General features: G+C 33.4%; 1 protein-coding gene and 2 long non-coding RNA genes across 3 annotated transcripts; all 3 read right to left on the bottom strand.

Annotated features, from left to right (window-relative positions):
- Nucleotides 1-7,541: 7,541 nt before the first annotated feature.
- On the bottom strand, nucleotides 7,542-8,853 carry LOC128040385 (uncharacterized). The gene is made up of 2 exons (XR_008195025.1): nucleotides 8,762-8,853; nucleotides 7,542-8,505 (listed from the first exon to the last, which is right to left on the bottom strand). It is a non-coding gene; the product is annotated as an uncharacterized LOC128040385 (long non-coding RNA).
- A 57-nt stretch (nucleotides 8,854-8,910) lies between these two features.
- LOC128040565 (uncharacterized) lies at nucleotides 8,911-11,747 on the bottom strand. Its single transcript, XR_008195277.1, has 3 exons — nucleotides 11,676-11,747; nucleotides 11,144-11,206; nucleotides 8,911-8,929 (listed from the first exon to the last, which is right to left on the bottom strand). It is a non-coding gene; the product is annotated as an uncharacterized LOC128040565 (long non-coding RNA).
- A 4,337-nt stretch (nucleotides 11,748-16,084) lies between these two features.
- LOC105780367 (E3 ubiquitin-protein ligase AIRP2) lies at nucleotides 16,085-18,785 on the bottom strand. Its single transcript, XM_012604654.2, has 5 exons — nucleotides 18,359-18,785; nucleotides 17,342-17,492; nucleotides 17,172-17,238; nucleotides 16,823-17,057; nucleotides 16,085-16,555 (listed from the first exon to the last, which is right to left on the bottom strand). Exons 1-5 carry the CDS (start codon nucleotides 18,421-18,423, stop codon nucleotides 16,342-16,344), a joined length of 732 nt encoding a protein of 243 aa, XP_012460108.1. The 5' UTR covers nucleotides 18,424-18,785; the 3' UTR covers nucleotides 16,085-16,341.
- Nucleotides 18,786-19,596: the final 811 nt, after the last annotated feature.

The raw sequence follows: 19,596 nt of genomic DNA, 5'->3' as shown, positions 1-19,596 counted from the left end.
TCAAAGCAATGGAAAGTGCTGATAGTCATCATGGAATTGACGCTAAAGATCTGAGTTTGGTTCCAGATTTAGTTCTTCCTTACAAGTTCAAAATGCCAGAATTTGAAAAGTAAAACGGGACTAGTTACCCTGAAGCTCACATCACCGTGTTTTGCAGACGGATGACTGGATACATTAACAATGACCAACTACTAATACACTGCTTCCAGGACAGCCTGATAGGGGCAGCATCCAAATGGTACAACCGATTGAGCTGTACGAGAATTAGTTCGTGGAGGGACCTAGCATAAGCATTCGTGAAACAATATAGTCATGTAACGGATATGACTCATGATAGGATTACTTTACAAAACATGGAGAAGAAACCTAGTGAGAGTTTTAGGCAATATGTACAGATATGGAGGGAGGTTGCCATCCAAGTTCAGCCGTCGCTCCTAGAAAAAGAAACTATGATTCTCTTTATCAACACACTGAAAGCCCATTCATCACACACATGCCAGGAAGTGCCACAAAAAGTTTTTCAGATATATTAATGAATGGCAAGATGATTGAGAATGCCATAAGAAGTGGGAAGATAGATGCCGAAGAAAGTAATAAAATGTCAGCCTCGAGGAAAAAAACGAGGTGAATAACACAAGTGCATATAATAAGGGTTACTCTAAACCGATTACTTTAAATCAGCCAAGAAAGGTGGTTGCAGGTCAACAAGGTTCATCACGACAGGAATTCGGTACAAAGCAAAACACTGAGAAGCTTCAATTTACGCCAATCCCAATATCGTATTGGGAGCTGTATCAGAGTTTATTTGATGTACACGTTGTTTTCCCTTTCTACTTAAAACCTCTACAACCCCCATACCCCAAGTGGTATGACACAAACGCCCAATGCGAATACCATGCATGAATCATGAGGTACTCAATAGAAAACTGCACTGCTTTTAAAAAGTTAGTCGAAAGGTTCATCAATATGGGCATTCTCGAATTCGATGACCCATCTAATGCAGAAAATCTATTACCCAATCATATCGATAATGGGGTAAACGCGATGAGTGAAGATATGGGGAGAAGAATTAATACAGACATTGCAGAAACAAAAACTCCTTTGAGATGGGTCTGAAAGGAGATGGTAAAAATAGGGTCAACCATTTCGAATTCGGAAGGAAGTTACGAAAAGATAAGGAACTACTATGAGTTCCACCATGAGGTGGGGCACAAGATCCAAGAGTGCGAAGAATTCAGATCCTTGGTTCAAGGCATGATGGATAATAAAGAGATGGAGTTCTGTGAAAAAGTTAAAAAAGAGGGAAGTATATGCACGTCAGAATCAAAGACGGTGGTTCCAAAAGTCAATTATCCTGTGGTCATCAGTTCGCGACCTAAAAATAATGAAGCTGGAGTACAGAGGACACCAAAGATCATAATTTAGAAGCCTGCAGTATTTGCTTATAAGGATAGCAAGAGGGTCCCCTGAAGTTATGTTTGTAATGTGACAATCTCGGGAAAAGAGGATTCAACTAGTGCTTCAAAAGAGGATCAAGATGCAGGTTCTCATACGCGTAGTGAGAGACACTACGATCTGATATATGCTTGAACAGAACCTATAAAAGGAAAAGATCTGATGGCGGAACAAAAGAAGAGAAAAACAGTCGAACCTGAGCCGCCAATTATTGAGCAAGTGAAAGAGGAGGAAGCCAGAGAATTTTTGAAGTTTTTGATACACAGCGAGTATAGTGTTATGGAGCAACTGCATAAACAACCAGCTCGCATATCTACATTAGCTTTACTCTTGAGTTCGGAAGTACACCAAAGTGCATTGATGAAAGTGTTAAATGAGACATACGTGGCCAATGATATTTCGGTCAATAAATTGGATCGGCTGGTTAATAACACAAGTGCTGATAACTTCATTTTCTTTAACGACAATGACATACCACTAGGGGGTATGGGATCCACTAAAGCTCTGCACATCACTACTAGATGCAAAGGGTATACTTTAACGGGGGTTCTGGTTGACAATGGATCGGCATTGAACGTATTGCCCTTATCCACACTTAACAGGTTACCCATGGATAGTTCACACATGAAGATATGCCAGAATATAGTAAGGGTCTTTGATGGCACAAAAAGGAGAGTCATGGGAAGAATTTAAATACCTCTGTTGATTGGCCCAACTACCTATGAGGTGGACTTCCTAATGATGGATATCAAGCCTTCCTATAATTGTTTGTTGGGGAGACTTTGGATACATTTGGCAGGGGCCGTACCTTCATCACTACATCAAAAGCTGAAAGCTAGTGTCAAAAGGTAAGCTAGTGACGATAAATGCTGAAGAGGATATTATTGCGGCCGTAACCAGTAATGCGCCGTACTTAGAGACAAATGATGAGGTAGTGGAATGTTCTTTCCGGTCTTTGAAGTTTGTGAATGCAACATTTATTACTGAGGGGAGCAGGATTCTAGTGCCAAAAATATCCAAGACTAGAAGAATGAGTCTACAGTTGATGGTAAGAAGAGGAGCCTTACCGGGAAAAGGATTAGAGAGACATCTTCAGGGAAGAGTTGAGGCTCCAATGCTGAAGGACAAGCATGACCGTTTTGGCTTAGGTTACAAGCGAAATACAAGACAAAGAAGGAAAGAGTTAGAGAAAAGGCAAGGAAGAAAAAGGGCACGCATAAGTGGGGAGGAAATCAAGTGGGAACCAATGATATTCCCTTGCATATCTAAAATTTTTGTGTTAGGAGAGATTATTTATCCCGAGTGAAAGACGCCAATGAGAGAAAGTATTGAAGAAATGTTGGGAAATGTTCATATCAATGCCATTCATGAAGAAACAATTGAAGGCAGGACCTTGTTAGATATCCGCCTTTATGAACTTGGGAGCGTGCTAAGCAATTGGACTACAGAAGAAATCTCTGTAGTATTTAAAGCTTACTCAGAGTGATGTTCAGAACACTCTTATCGCTTTTAGCCTAGAAGTGATAAGAATCCCTTTGTGAAATAGGCTCATGTCCAAACATCATTATTTTATTGAAGTACATTTTTTGCAATCATTTGAGTAAATATTCTTTCATTCCATACGAGTAATTATTTTTGATTCTTTTATTCTTTTAGATTTTCTTCCAAATCATTCTTTCATTCATTCTTAATTATACTGTACAAATAATTATCCATAAATTCATCCATTCTTTGTATATTCTTTTGTACCTACAATAAGTCCCTGGATATCAATGACATGAGTGACGCTGCTACAAGCTCAGAATTTCTTTTTGAACGAGACATGTGTTTAGAGGGATTGCATGGCTTTGAAGATGATGTAGACTGTGGTTTATCTCCAGACTTGTTGAGGATAATAGAATAGGAAAAGAAACAAATCCTACCTCACAGGGAATCAATAGAAATTGTGAGCTTGGAAGGGGGAAAAGAGGTGAAGATTAGAACTGACATCACCACAAAGACGAGGCGAGACCTCATTGAGTTACTTCAAGAATTCAAAGATGTCTTCGTGTGGTCATACCGAGGTTAAACACTGACATTGTAGTGTATCGCCTTCCTATAAGAGAGGATTGCAAGTCAGTTCAGCAGAAACTTTGGAGGATGAGGCCTGATATTGTGCTAGAAATAAAAAAGGAAGTCAAAAATTAATTTGATGCTGGGTTCATACAGGTGGTCAAGTATTCCAAATGGGTAGCCAATATTGTCCTAGCCCCTAAAAAAGATGGAAAAGTACGAATGTGTGTGGACTACAGGAACCTGAACAAGGCCAGCCCAAAAGATAATTTTTCATTGCCTCATACTGACACTTTAGTGGATAATACAACAGGCTACTCTTTGTTTTCCTTTATGGACGAATTCTTTGGATACAATCAGATAAAAATGCATCCCGAAGATATGAGAAAGACCATATTCATCACCTTGTGGGGAGCGTTTTGCTATAAAGTGATGACATTTGGTTTGAAGAATACAAGAGCAACATATCAAATAGCCATGGTAGCCTTGTTCCATGACATGATGCACAAGGAAATCAAGGTTTACATTGACGATATGATTGCAAAATCTAGAACAGAAGAGGAACATGTGCAGGTCTTGAGAAAGTTATTCTTAAGACTGAGAAAGTTCCAGCTCAAGCTTAACCCAACGAAATGCACTTTCCGAGCTAGGTCAGGAAAGCTGTTGGGTTTTATAGTCAGTGAAAAAAGAATCGAGATCAACCTAAACAAAGTCAAGGCGATACGAGATTTACCTCCGCCACGTACTCAGAAGGAAGTTCGAGGTTTCTTAGGAAGATTGAATTACATTGCCCAGTTCATTTCACAACAAACTGAGAAGTGTGACCCCATTTTCTGTCTTTTGAAGAAACATAATCCAGGTGAGTGGGAATAGGAATGCTAGGAAGCTTTTGACAAGGTAAAACAGTACTTGTCTAATACTCCAGCACTGTCACTCCCTAGTCCGGATAGGCCACTGATACTGTATTTAACGATGTTTGACAATTCCATGGGATGTGTGCTAGGCCAACATGATGAGACAGGAAAGAAAGAAAGGGCGATATACTATCTCAGTAAGAAATTCACTGATTGTGAAATGAAATACTCACCTGTTGAGAAATTGTGTTGTGCCTTGATCTAGACAACTGGGAGACTGAGGCAGTACATGTTGTACCATACGACTTGGATTATTTCAAATTTAGATCCTTTAAAGTATATGATGGAAGCATTTTTGAATGGGAGGATGGCCAGATAGCAGATTTTACTTTTCGAATTTGACATAGTCTATGTGAGCCAGAAGGCCGTGAAAGGGAGTGCAATAACTGACTTTCTAGCTAGTAGAGCCTTGGAGGATTACGAGCCATTGAATTTTGATTTCCTGAATGAGGACTTGATATATGTGGCAACCACTAAAGAAAATTCCCAAGTGGGTCACATTTGGAAGCTAAACTTTGATGGAGCCTCGAACGTTGTGGGCAATGGAATTGAGGCAGTCTTAGTTTCCCAAATGGAGATCATTATCCTTTTACTTGCAAATTGGATTTTGATTACACAAACAATATGGCAGAATATGAAGCGTGCATCATGGGCATTCGTGCAGCTATAGAACGTGAAATCAAAGTACTAGAGGTATATGGGGATTCAGCATTGGTGATATACCAACTCAAAGGTGAATGGGAAACGAGAGATCCCAAATTAGTTAGTTATTGAAAGCTGGTTCTCGAAATGATTGAAGAGTTTGATGACATTACTTTTTGCTATCTCCCGCAAGAGGAAAACCAGATGGCTGACTCGTTGGCTACTCTAGCCTCAATGATTAAAGTGACCAAACAAGAGGACATGAATCCTATTCAGATGAGCATCTATGAAACCCCAGCTCATTGTTATAATATCGAAGAGGGAGAAAATGATGACAGCCCTTGATATCAAGATATATTACGATATGTGAAGAATCGTGAGTATCCTGACTAGGCAACTGAGAATGATAAGAAGACTCTGAGAAGACTAGCCATTGATTATGTCTTAGATGAGGGATCTTATATAAAAGGGGAAATGATCAGGTACTATTAGGATGTATGGACGCTGTGGAGGCTAATAAAATATTGGAGGAGGTCCATGAGGGTATTTGCAGAACGCATGCCAATGGTTTCACAATGGCTAGACAGATTATGAGATTCAGGTACTACTGGTCAATCATAGAAGGAGATTGCATCAATTATGCCAAGAAGTGCCATAAATGCCAAATTTATGGAGACAAAATGCACGCATCTCCTTTACCTCTTCATGTTATGACTTCTCCATGGTCTTTCTCCATGGATGTTATCGGGCCAATATCGCTGAAGGCTTCTAATGGGTATCGTTTCATCTTTGTGGTTATTGATTACTTCACTAAATGGGTAGAAGCTGCTTCGTATGCTAATGTCACAAAGTCAGAAATCAGCAAGTTCTTGAAAAAAAAGATCATATGTCGGTATGGAATGCCTGAAAGAATCATATCTAAAAATGCGTTGAATTTGAACAACAACTTAATAGCGGAGGTCTATAGTCAATTCAAGATCAGACACCATAATTTAGCACCGTATCGCCCAAAAATGAATGGTGCAGTGGAGGCGGCCAACAAAAATATCAAGAAAATTATGGGGAAAATGACTGAGACTTATAAGGACTGGCATAAGAAATTACCATTTGCCCTCATTACTTATCGAACATCAATCAGGACTTCTACCAGGGCAACGCCTTTCTCCTTAGTTTATGGTATGGAGGCAGTTTTACCCATTGAAGTTGAAATTCCTTCTCTCCGAGTATTGGCTAAGCTAAAGTTGGATGAAGCAGAATGGATCCAATCTCAATATGATCAGTTGAACCTAATAGAAGGAAAAAGGTTAAAAGCTATTCACCACGGTCAGATGTACCAGAAACGAATGATTCGAGCCTACAACAAAAAGATTCGTCTTAGAGAATTCCACGAAGGGGACCTGGTGTTGAAAAAGATTTCCTGTACAAAAGAAATTTAGAGGGAAATGGATGTCAAATTGGGAAGGACCTTATGTTGTAAAAAGGGCATTTTCTAGAGGAGCATTGATTTTGAACGAAATGGATAGTAAAAACTTGTCTAATCCTGTAAACTCAAATTTAATCAAGAAGTATTTTACCTGAAGAAGGAGAAGGGACCAAGGTGAAAACTAGCAAAAGGCACTTTGAGTCCTAAAAAGAGACCAAGGTGAAAACCCGTAAATGGCACTTTGAGTCCTAAATAAAAGAAAAAAAAGAGAGGCCAAGGTGAAAACCCGCAAAGGGCGCCTTAAGACCAAAGGGGATTTGAGTTGAAAACCCGAAAGGGGCAGCTCAAATATTGATCAAAATGGAGCATGCGGTGATCTTGCTATACATGAATTAATAGGAAAGGGGTATGCGACGTCTGGGGCATCGACAAAGTACTGTAGATTTCTTAAGCATATGACAAAGTCAAAACGGTTCTTCGAAGTGTTATGATCTTTTGCAAACATGTTGCATTGGAATAATTATTAATGGACTAACAACATTTTCACAAAGGAAGTTCTGAATATTACTTTAGAAGTTTCTAAATAATACAAGAACCTGAAACAAGACTATTGTTTAGAACACACCAGGTTTAAAGGTTGGAAATATCTGGGAAGGAAGAGTCTAAATTAAGACTATCCCTTCGGATTTTGTTGTCAAATTATTGATTGAAAAAAATGACAAGATTTCATGTTGGTGAACAAATGAGCAATGATCACCAAGTATAAGAGGGGGTTATTCTTTAGAAGAGAAAATTCTACATTGGTACGACACCCTAGGAGTGGTGTAAATGACCAAAGTGATGGGAGAGAGGATTCACATCCTATACTCCTAAATTACAGTGGGAAGAGGATGGTTCAAATTTTATGTCCCAAAATTATAGTGGATTGAACCTTGAAGATTACAGTGGATTGAACCTTGAAGATTACAGTGGGGGCAATCCGGTTAAGTAAGATGTGAATGTTACCAGCCGAACAAGATGACGTTCTGACGTGTTGGTAGTAAAGCCTTAATGAATAATGAGCAATAACAACTTAAACATTAAGGGATAATTTTCATGACATTTTGCATTCATGCATGCACATTTAGTTAGGAGATTTTGATTCATTCCGGTCAGAACATCCTAATCACTAGGCAGAAATAGGCCCATGAAAGGGATTCTACAGGTCATGTTCCCCAGAGAACAGATCGGTGAAACCACAAACCCTATACCCCTAACATGGCAGTGGAACAGATTAAAGCTGAAGGCAACGAATCTTATCTCCCTAGCGTTGCAGTAGATTAAAGTTGAAGGCAGCAAATCTTATTTCCTTAGCGTTGCACTGGAATAAATTAAAGCTGAAGGCAGCGAATCTTATTTCTCTAGCGTTGCAGTGGAATAGATTAAAGCCACAAATTATGGCAGATTTTATCTTCTTGAAGTTGCAGTGAAGCAGATTGAAGCCACCAATCCTAACTTCCTGAAGTTGCAGTGGAGCGAATTAAAACCGCAAATCTCGTTCCCTTTGAAGTCGTGGTAGAGTAGATTGAAGCTACAAGTCATATCTGAGGTTGCAGTAGAGTGAATCGAAACAACAAGACGCAATGGGCTAGAATTGGGCTACTTGAAGAAGAGAAGCATTAAGAGAGGTTAAGACTCAGCAAGACCAGGCAAAATTGGTCATTTTTAAGTCTTTGCTCCATTTTCGTTACACGACAACGTGCAAAAAAAGGCAGCTGTAATAGGCCAATTTTGGCTTGAGCCCAAAACCAAAACAAACACAAAAATAAACTAAATAAATAAAGTCCAATAATTAAAAGTCTATTTACATTACAAACCCAAACCCTAAAAAACAACCAAACTAAACTCAAATCACTAAACCTAGCCCAAAACAAAAGAAAAAACAGCAAACCCTAGCAGCAACCTAACTGTCGCTGCCGTCGCCGTCTCTTACGCGCAGCACCTCCATGTGTGCTACCACATCTGTACCTGCAAAACAAACTAGAAGAGTCCAAAAGCAAAAAAATAGTGTAAAAAATAGAAAAAATAGAAAAATAAGTGGTATTTTCGGGTTATAAAAAGAGCCCTGATTTTATGTTTTTTTTAGTTACGAATGAATCAAAAGAAAATAGAGAAAAATCAATTCAAATACAGACCATTTTCAAAGGTAGTTGTGTCGTTTTTATTTTTTTATTTTTATTTATTTATTTACATTTATTTTTAAACAAAAATGAGAACGAAAAGATAAAAATTGTACCTTTTTTGCGAAAGAGGTGCCGATTTCGATGAAAATCAGGGACTTTTGAGTCGGGGAGTCGAAAAGCCCAAAAAATGGGCATTTTGATTTTTAAACTTCATGAAGGCAACGCCGTCGCCATGAGTCGATGGTCGGTGCAAAGGTTCTAAGACCGAGTCCTATCGGATTCTGGAAAGAGAGGAAAAACTTTGAGAGGTTTTTGACGGTTTTTTTTTTGAAGAAAGGAATCAAATGAATTTTTGATAAAAAAAAGTTAATTTATAAAGCTTTTCAAAACGGCGTCGTTTTGATTTAAAACACCAGGCTCAAAACGGCGCCGTTTCAGGCCCTTGACCCGTGCGGTGACCCCGACCCAGAGGAAGGATCCGCGTGTTTTTGCTTCAGTGGGATATTTGCGCAAATGGTCCCTCCACTTTTTATACTTGCTTTAATTAGATCCTTTTTATTTATTTTTATTTCTTTTAATTAAGCTTGTTAATTTTGTTTTATCGCATTTTAATCCTGGATGAAGTTACGCGTTTTGGAGGAAGGAAAAATTACCCTTTTAGTCCCTCCTTGTTATTCGTGCGTTCAAAAGGGTCATCCCTTTTTCATTTACTTCTGATTTGCCTCAATTTTTTAAAAGCTTAATTTAGTCTTTTTTTGTTATTTTGGCTATTTTATTATTAATTTAATTATCATAACTATATCATTAAAGCAATTTGTTTTTACGTTATTATTTCCATTATATTTCTTATTTACTTATTTAAACACTTTAAATGCACTTATTTTTATGTAATTTCAAAACTTTAAACTATTTATTTATTATTATTTTTATTACTACGACCCTAAGTTCACCCATTGTTAATAGTCCTTTTAATATTTCCTAGATTAATTTCCTCAATGCTATTTTGTGTGTTTATTTATTAATTCTTTTTTTAATTTTGATATTGTCTTGTTATGTTTTTTTATATTATTGTCACTACCATTATTATTCATTATTATTATTGTTGATTTTATTGTTCTTTGGTTAATATTAGTATTAAAATAATATATGTTATGTAATCATTATTGTTGCATATGCTATGAACTGTTTATTAATTCGTTTGTATTATAATCATTTGTTGGTTCGATATTTTAGTTTCATATCATTTTAAGTACCGCATCAATTTTGACCTAAACGTATTAAAATAATAATAAGCCATATTTCGTATTTTAGAATTCGAAAAGTTGATCCCTAACTTACGGGGCTTCGATGTTTCTAATAAATTCAAATATGCGAACTATTTTTCAAAAACGCATCTTTTAAATTTATCTTGGGAATTAAAAAAGGATTGTGACCCAACTTACGGAATATGATTTCTTCTCCGAAACTGAGATAATCAGAAATTTCTAAAAATAAATAAGATTTTCGGTGTTTATTCTCGTTTCGGGATGTAAGGTATTGTGCCCTAACTTACGGGACATGATCTTTTTTCTCGATTAACGTAAAATACACCCTTTCCTAATTTTTAAATGATTTTAATCAAGGGATTATATTTTAAATTTCTTCAAAATTTTCAATTTTCGACATTAAGACATTAATTAATCAATTAGGTACCAATTTTGGGCATGGCGAGGGTGCTAATCCTTCCTCGCACGTAACCGACTCCCAAATTTGTTTTTCTCGAGTTTCATAAGACCAAAATCATTGTTTTAGTAAAATCGAAATGTTTTATTAAAACGATTAAATTGCAAGGTGATCCAATCATACCTTAAAAAAAAAATAGTTTTGACAATAATATAATGGAAAAATCAAGTAAAACATTAGATTGGCATGAAGCATATCAAATATAACCAGCTTTGGAAAAACACTTATTCACCTATAATATCAGCATTAAGATCGACATAAACACTTATTTAATCCTAACATCTAATTTAATATAAACATTATAGAAATGTCTAGTTTTGACAACACTTAAAACATGCTTTGGATGACATTTAAAACATATTTTTGGACAACATTTAAACCTTACTTTGACAGCATTTGAAACATACTTTTGCCAGCATTTAAAGCATACCAAATGTTATAAAAATACAAACATGCTTCTACTCAATTTGAATCCGATTAATATATATAAATTAACTCCATATAACTACTTCAACATAAATCAAATCTTTCTTAGCATTGGACTATAGCAATAATAATATAAAATATCATAACATACCAAATTTAATAAACATCAAACCAATCAATTGTTCACCATAAACTTGAGCTATTCATATCGTAATCATTTAATTCATATTTTTCGATTTAATCCTTTGATGCCAAAAACATTATATAAATAACAGTTCAAATATTAAGCAAAACAATATAATAAAAAATGCATATTAATCAATAAAATAAATCTCATATGAACTTACCTGACAAAAATAGCGACACACAAAACGTCAAGGACTAATTCGCCAATTAGCTCAAATCTCGATCTATATAATAATTTATTCCAATTATCAGTCTCAAGTGTTTTATAACGTTCAATATAATGCATATTTCTTCCTATTAATATTTTCAAAATTTCCCTAAAATTTTTCATTTTATTCAATTTAGTCTTTAAAACCGAAACAAGCTTAACTTTCATATTTGAGCTAAACCCATTTCAATTTCATCCTTCAACAGCCCTTTATTATCAATAATTACATAAATTTCATATCAATTTTGATATACTCACGATTTAGTCACTATGTTCAAAATTAACAATTTTCACTTTACTGAATTAGTCATTTTTCATATCTAAACTTAAAAGTTAACCATTTAACACCAAAACTTCAAACATTCAACTAAAGTAATGCACTCAAATTTTAACAATAACAAATTTTTTCACATGGGTTAATTAACTTAAAGTACCATAATTCTAAAAACATAAAAATTATGAAAAAAGAACTAAATTGAACTAACCAAATTTAGCTCAAGACTTTTGAACTCTGGTCGTGCGTTTTTCTTTTCTCCCCTGCACCGAGCTTGGAAGATGAAAGAAATAGGAAATGTTTTCTTTCATCTCCAACCACTACCACTATATATATAATCTAATATTATTCTATTACTTCATTTATGTTATGAATATTTTATTAAGTGGATATCCATCATGATTAAGATAAAGTTTTAATGTACTTTAAATTCTAATAGTTATCAGAATTAGATCTCTACTTCTTTTATACTTTTTATGCCTATAAGTAGAGACTACGATAAAGCATTGTAATCACCCTTTTGATCAATAAAGTACATTCTCTATTACTTTCATATTTTCTTTATTCTTTATTCTCTCCATCTCTCTTTATTTTATAACAATTTATTATTATTTCTTCTTTTCTCTTTTCTTTCCTTTTGTTTTTATAATACTTCTTTACAATATATATATTATAGTATACTCATCATGCTAAACGGCCATACAATTAAAACTTAGTGGATAATTGCCCATTTAGTCCCTCCTATTTTGCCCAGTTATAATCCTTTTATAAATTACACTTTTACCCCATATGCAATTTAGTTCTTGTGCTTAATTTAAGCACTATGTATACGAAATTACCTATTCAAGATTCAATTAGCCTACAAATTAACTCCGTAAATATTTATAAATATTATTTACGAGATCGGTTTACGGAAACAGGATCCCAAAACCTCAATTTTCAAAACCGCTAACTCAAGAACCGATGGACTTGTACTTTTAATAATTGTCCAATTACTAAATTTATCAGATCAAAATTTAATATAAAATTATAATTAACTCGTAAATATTATTTAATAATATCTATTGACTCAGTTTATGGAAACGAGATCCCAGAATTGTAATTTTCAACTCCACTGACTTTAGTATCATTACACTTGTACCTTAATTTACTATCAATTAAGCAAAATTATTAGGCCAACTTTAATATGTTTCCAGACCAACCTCATAAATATTAAATATTAATATCTACGAACACCTTTTGTGAAACGACATTTCAGAACCGTGATTTTTTTTGACACCACTAGAAACCGGGTCATTGCAAGAATAGGGGAACCCGAATCCATTCTGACATTGTCCCACAAAAACTAATATATCTCAAAATATACAATTCCATTTCTTACACCGTTTCTTCCATACGAAACTAGACTCAATAAGTTTTAACTAAATATTTCAACCTCTAAATAAATTTCTATGATTTTTGGTGACTTTTGTTGTCCAAACTATTTTAATAGAAGTATTTTCTTTTCCATGGTTCTTTGAACTATCTTTCATACATAATCATCATACTTTTGATTACTATTCAATTTAGTCACTTGTGTTTATTTGTAAATTACATATTCATTTCTTAATCTTAGTACTTTTCACAATACAAATCACATTTTCTCTTGCTTACTAAATTAGTATTTTAAATCTCTATACTTCATCAAATACTTTCTATTTCTAGTATTTAGATTAAAATACATGTTTCATACATCTCATTCACAACATATTTAACTCAACCTATTGAAGTACAAGTAGGCTTAGCATGAAACTTACCTCATTTGTCTAGAATTTCTTCCTTTCTTCTTCATTTCCATTCCTTTCTCATCTTCACCACTATCCTTCCCTTTTCTTCTCATTTTCTTCACTTTCATATCTTCTTACTTCTAAATTATTGAACATATTCTCTAGAATCTCTACTTCACCTTTTCTCTTCGGTGTCTAAGAAAATTTTCAAGAATTTTGGGTGAAAATGTGAGTTTTCATAATAAAGGACCAAATTGTAAGAAAAATAAAATTTTCTCTTTTCTAGCTCTCTCTCACGTTGGAGCATGGAAGGATGATGAGTTCTCTTCATCTTTCCTCCCTTTTTATACTAACATTTTCATAATAAAATATTAATAAAAATTTAATTAAAATATTAATATTATAACATTTATCTAATTCTTTAATTTAAATATTATTAAAATATCCTCATCTCATCATTACACTTGTGAATTTTCTCTCATTCTAATTGATCATTTTCCTTTATAATCCTTAAAAATTTCATCCTTGAATTATCACTTAATTTGATAAAATTACAATTTAATCCCTCATAATTTTCTATTTGTTTAATTTAGTCCTTATTAATCAATTTTCCTTAATTTCTAGACTTTTCCACCCTTAAGATATTTTCACTATTAGCCCTTTAAATTTTCCATATTTATACTTTAACCCCTCACATGTTGAATATTTACACTTAGACCATGAATCTTTTTATATCTTTATGATTTAGTCCTTATTTTAATTTAGTATACCACAACATACTTCAAGTTTATTACTGCTTTTATAGTACATCGATTCTAGGGGTGTTACAATGTTTCTAAATTATCTTTAACGAAATCAACTCAAATAATTCATATTTAATAATTGTATATGAAACTTAAAATTCTTTTGATTATATAGTCTTAAATATTCCATGCTACGCTAAAAGTAAAGGAAAATCCTTACAATTAATTAAATTAATTGTTTATTCTTCGTTAGAGTAAAAACTGATGAAAATATTTCTGAATTTTGTTTAGCATGGGGATAAAATTAATTAATGTAATTAATTGTAATAATTTTCTTTTGTTTTTAGCTTAGCAAGAAAGATTTAAAACATATAATCAAAAAAATTTAAATTTTATAAATAATTATTAAAGACGAGTTATTTGGTTTGATTATAATTTAAAAACATAAAATAAAATTATAAAATTTAGAAAAAATTAAATTGAACAATTTAATTAATTTTAATATCATAGTAACAAATCGGCTAATATTATCAAAAGATAAATTTTTAACAATTTGTTTAATTGATTTTAATATTTTAGATTTTAAAATCTCAATATTATTTTTTAAAAACTTTCAACAAAGAGATAAGATGACATACTTTTAATGCATCAGTTTAGTATTTACATTAGTTTTTTATTTTTACTTGGATTAATACTTACAAAGAGGATTTTTTGCTGGTCAAAATAAAGGTAACCTTGAAATTGAGTGATCAATTTGAAAGTATAAATATGACACGACATGATTTAAGATGTACAATCAACTATCGTTAAGAATTTAACGTTGAAGTGACTAAAATAAAAACATCCTAAAAATAAAGTGATGAAATTATAAAATATTTAACCAAAATGAGAACATTCTAAAAATTAGTTTACTTGATTGTAAATAAGGCAAGAAAAATAAAAACTCAACTTTTAATTAACAAAATAAATTTATATGAAAGTTATAATTACAAGATTTCGTTACAAATTAATGCACTCTTGCTCTCTTTTCCTTTCAGCTATTCTTTAGCAAGACAAAAATGATGAATTCTTTTGTGAGTTTTAACCATCTAAACATCATTTACTTCCTTTTGCCTTCCTTTATTATTTGAATAACGGACCATAAGAGTTAAGTGAGATCATTGAGCGTTCGATCCTCGCCCTTGAATAGAAAATGAAACGAAAACAAAAAGAAATAAGAAGAAATTTTGTTCATACAATTTAATAAATAATCTTTCAAATAATCCCAACACTAGCACTAATCCTAACATCAAGTATAAATCCCCAATCAAAGCCTAACACAAACAAACCAGTAAAGGATACTCCAAGTTTAAGCTCTTTTCCATATAATCCAAATATGATATTTAAATTATAATTATCCTAAATTCAATTTTGTGCCTTTAAAAACTACTCAGAAATCACGACTATAAAGGCACAAATGATTCACATTTGTTTATAAGAACATCACGAAAAAGTGTAAATTAAATAAACTAACAAAAAAGCACTTGGACTATCACATTTGATTAATTAAATGGAGGAACTTCCATCCTAACATTAAAGAACTCAATTATTAAAAGGGTACAACCCAATAAGATGATAACCATAGTTTGCGTTATGCACACGACTCTTAACTGTGGTGTTAATATTATATCATTTTAAAACATTTTTATCCAATTCTAGCCCCCCAACGTTCTTTTCTTCTAAAATATAACTATTTTCCTCTTTTATTAAATTTAAAATTACACCCTATTTCGAAGCAGTATTAAGCTCTACCCCAATATTTTAAATATATATATTTAATTTTCTCATTATATAAAATTTCAATCGAGTTCGACATATCAATCTAATCAATAAAGTAACTCATAATTGGAAAATGACTGCGACAAACCTAAAATATCAGCTAAACAGGATCTTATTAATGTGGGTTACAAATTTGGCATCAATTAGCATTATAAAATATTACGATTTTTTTTACCAGCATTAGAGGATGGAAAGCGTCTTGGAATGCCTGCAAATAATCTTAACATAAACTCGCTACACTAGTACCTAAACTCTTGCAGCTTGTTGGCATTATATTAATGTATGGAAACACATTGATAGACAAGATAAGAGAATATTATTGTCCATGTTTTCAAAGAATGCTCTCTCATGTACCATATAGACAGTGATGAACAATCAAATGAGAACCAGTTCTAAAAAAAGCATATAACTTCATAGCAAAGAATGTAATCCCCCCCCCCCCAAAGTGCTTCTACACTTACTACAATGAAACTAATGAAGAAAGAAGAACATAAATGAGTTCTATCTACAATGAACCATATGTTATTTACACTTCTAAATAATAAGGTGATCAACGTTGATGCTGTGGATCATAAGAAACAATCTTTGGATCTGGAACAATCTGCGGCAGCTTCTCAATATACATGAAAAGACGCTTCATATTATCCCTCGAGATTGAAGCTAAATCAACAATTTCATTTTTGCTTGTATATATCCAAAGATCACCTGAATCCACTCTTTTCAAGCTGTCCCTACAGAAGGGGCATGACTGTGACCTTATTCGCCTATAAAACACCATAAAAACACAAATATTATCTTCAACATAATATGCCTATCTTCAATCTATGTTTTGACAAGAGAAGAGCTTGAACATGGAGATGCTAAGCTTTTCTTCATAATATGTTTGTATATGTTTCTTGAAGTCCAGCTATATCCGTGGTGCGGAATTCAACTTCGGGTTGCTTACTTTAATCTCTATCATTCCCACCACGCTAAATTACTTGATAATCAAAAAGGAAACAAAAAAAAGAAGATCAGTTTCGATGGCTTACCAGGTTCGGTAGCATTTCATACACATTGAATGGTTGCATGTGGGCAACACAATCTTGCTGCGCATCTCCATGCAAATCCCACATTCTTCTTCCCTCTCTAAGTCGATTTCGGAGACCTTTCCTTTATTCAGTTCATCTCTTTTCGAGAACTTTGAAGCACAAATTTCCTTCTGTTTCCTGTCATCCACATCCGTAATTCCTCGAGATAGTTGCAATAACGAGGGAAATATCACCCCTGTCATGACAATCCAAAGTCCAAACCACTCAAATAGTGTAAACATTTTTTCAAAAATTATGATAAATATGAATCAAACTTATGCACAACAACAACAAATCCCCTCTTACACACCATAGAATTCTCTTATGCTAGCTTTCCTTTCATGAATAGACATGGTGGTTTTACCATCAGCATAAGCCTTCAGAAAAAGGAACATCACAAAATTAACGTCCTTGAAATGCTATAAGTTTAGAATATGACAAGAACATCAGAAATTCATTACACAAGCGCTTGCAAATCACCTTGTATATAAGAATCCTGAGAAACCCCAAGGCACCAGCAAGATGACAATCAGTCCACTGAACAAGGAAAAGGAAGAAATGTGCAACTGGACTGTAAGATAATCTCATCTGAAGACAGGCACCATCATATTCTCTTGGATAATCAGAAGCCCTAATCATTCAAAAAAACAAAAAATAATAACGTGTAGTATAATGTAGTCCCTATCATGTACTAATCAATGCAGATATACATGTAGAACAGATCAAACTACTATAGACAAGTAATTAAGCTACATAAAAGGAAGAAGGACCCCCAAATCCTCTAAATGGAAGTTCTAGACTCATTAGTCTCATCCAAGTCATTCAGTGTCCTCTGTTTTCCCCTTTTCTGGCTAGGCTTTTTTTGTGGTAAAAACACTATTTTCAAACTTCAAATTCTATAAGTATTTTCCTTTTAGGATAAGTTTAACCATATATGATCAAAATATCTTAAAAGCTTGAAGAAGAAAAAAAGAACAACAATAATTTTTCATTACTGTAGGAGCCATTATTAATATTCAATACAGAACCATCTAATTAAGCAATGAATATCCAAAATATCTTAAAAGCTTGAAGAAGAAAAAGAACAATAGTCACTTTTCATTACTGTAGGAGCCATTATTAATATTCAATACAGAACCATCTATTAAGCAATGAACATCCAATAAACACTAAAATTACCAATAACAACTCCAATTAAGCAAAGAAAAGAAAAGAAATATTCAACATGGAACCATAGCCAGGATGAAAACTATCAATCTGAAATTTTATAGTCCCCCAAAGTAATAAAACGTTAATTTACCGGATTACAAGAATTCAAATACTAGATTATAGCGTAATATAAGAAACAGTATCACGCATTGCATACTTTGAAAGAAAATCAGAAAGGAAGTATATATAAAAAATTCAAAGAAAAAAAAGGGGAAAATCATGATGAATCGGTACTGGCCATGCTCATCTACAGAAAATCAAGGAAGAGAAGAAGAAAGAAGAAATTACAGGGTATTGGCGAACTGAATATCAGCTTCAAGAGCCTTGAGAGAATCCTTGAACGATTTCCTCATCTCCCCTGTCTCTGTTTTGTTTTTCTTTTTCTTGCTCAAAAACTCTGTAACTGATTCAGAACTCAAAATCCAAAACCCCAACTACCCATTCGCCACAAACAACTATTCAAGGCATCATCATATTCTATAATCAACAAAAATACTGGAAAAGAATCTTTTAATTAAAAAGAAAAAAGAAGCAGACCCAGTAATTAGCTTAGAATCCTCTGTATAAAAAAAACACAGTGTGTACGATTGAGAAGGAGGTGAAGAGTGTGAGAAATAGCAATAGCAATAGCAATTAAAATAAATCTTTTCAGCTTTCGCTTAGAGCACACGTAATTGTATTTCCACGTATCTCTCAGCAGTCCGGCAGGCAGCAATATAAACTTTAAGTAAACGGGGAATTTTATCCTCAAATTTACGAAAGTACCCTTATTGTTTCCGTCGATATTTTCTTCCCCCCTTTATACCAGGTCACCCAGTTAGTGTCACTGCCAAACTACGCTAGTTAGTTTTTGGGTGGGGAGGGTGCACGTGGAGAGCATGCAGGATTTGATCTAACGGTTATCGGGTGCCACGTGTCCTGATTGGTGAATACCTGGATCCCACGATGTATCTGGAATACGGTCGAAGTTTACTGCAAGGTTGATTTAATCAATTAAATGAGAAAGTGAGAAAATGGAGATACCCTAATATAATTATTAAACCTAAAGCAAGATTTTGTTGAAGATTAAACAAAAATTTTGGCATCTAAATAGGTGGAGAGTTAATGTCCATAATTTCAATTAGGTGCTACCATCTTGATTTCGTTTAAATTACAAGGGGAAAATAGAAAATAACTTTAAATTTGACAAGAAGATAATATAAAATATTTTCATGCCTGTTTTGTTTTTTATGTTCATATTTTCCTCACACAAAAAAGGGTTAAAGTTTAATTTTGTCCTTAGTTTATGAACTTTTCAAACTTTCGAATTTAGTCTAAAATTTAGTATAATCAATTTTGATTTAAGAATAAAAAGACTAAATTTTAAAAATTCAAGGGGCTTTAATAGACCAAAAGTAAAATGTTAGGGCCAAGTTGGTATAAAAAAAAGTAAGACGACAGACAGAACCAATTTTAAAAGTAAAATTATATTTGCACATAAAAGCATTTATTCCGTTCCAATTGGTGGCTAGTTAAGTTAAACACAA

Source organism: Gossypium raimondii, chromosome 4, assembly GCF_025698545.1.
Source record: "Gossypium raimondii isolate GPD5lz chromosome 4, ASM2569854v1, whole genome shotgun sequence".
NCBI lineage: Eukaryota > Viridiplantae > Streptophyta > Magnoliopsida > Malvales > Malvaceae > Gossypium > Gossypium raimondii.
The sequence above is the reverse complement of the archived record's forward strand: the minus strand, read 5'-3'. Positions and strand labels throughout refer to the sequence as shown.

Coding starts and splice junctions, on each gene's coding strand:
- LOC105780367 (XM_012604654.2), bottom strand. CDS start 18,423: ATGAGGAAATCGTTCAAGGATTCTCTCAAGGCTCTTGAAGCTGATATT. Junction 17,058..17,171: donor TAGCATAAGAGAATTCTATG/GTGTGTAAGAGG, acceptor TTGTCATGACAG/GGGTGATATTTCCCTCGTTA. Junction 16,556..16,822: donor ATGAAATGCTACCGAACCTG/GTAAGCCATCGA, acceptor GGTGTTTTATAG/GCGAATAAGGTCACAGTCAT.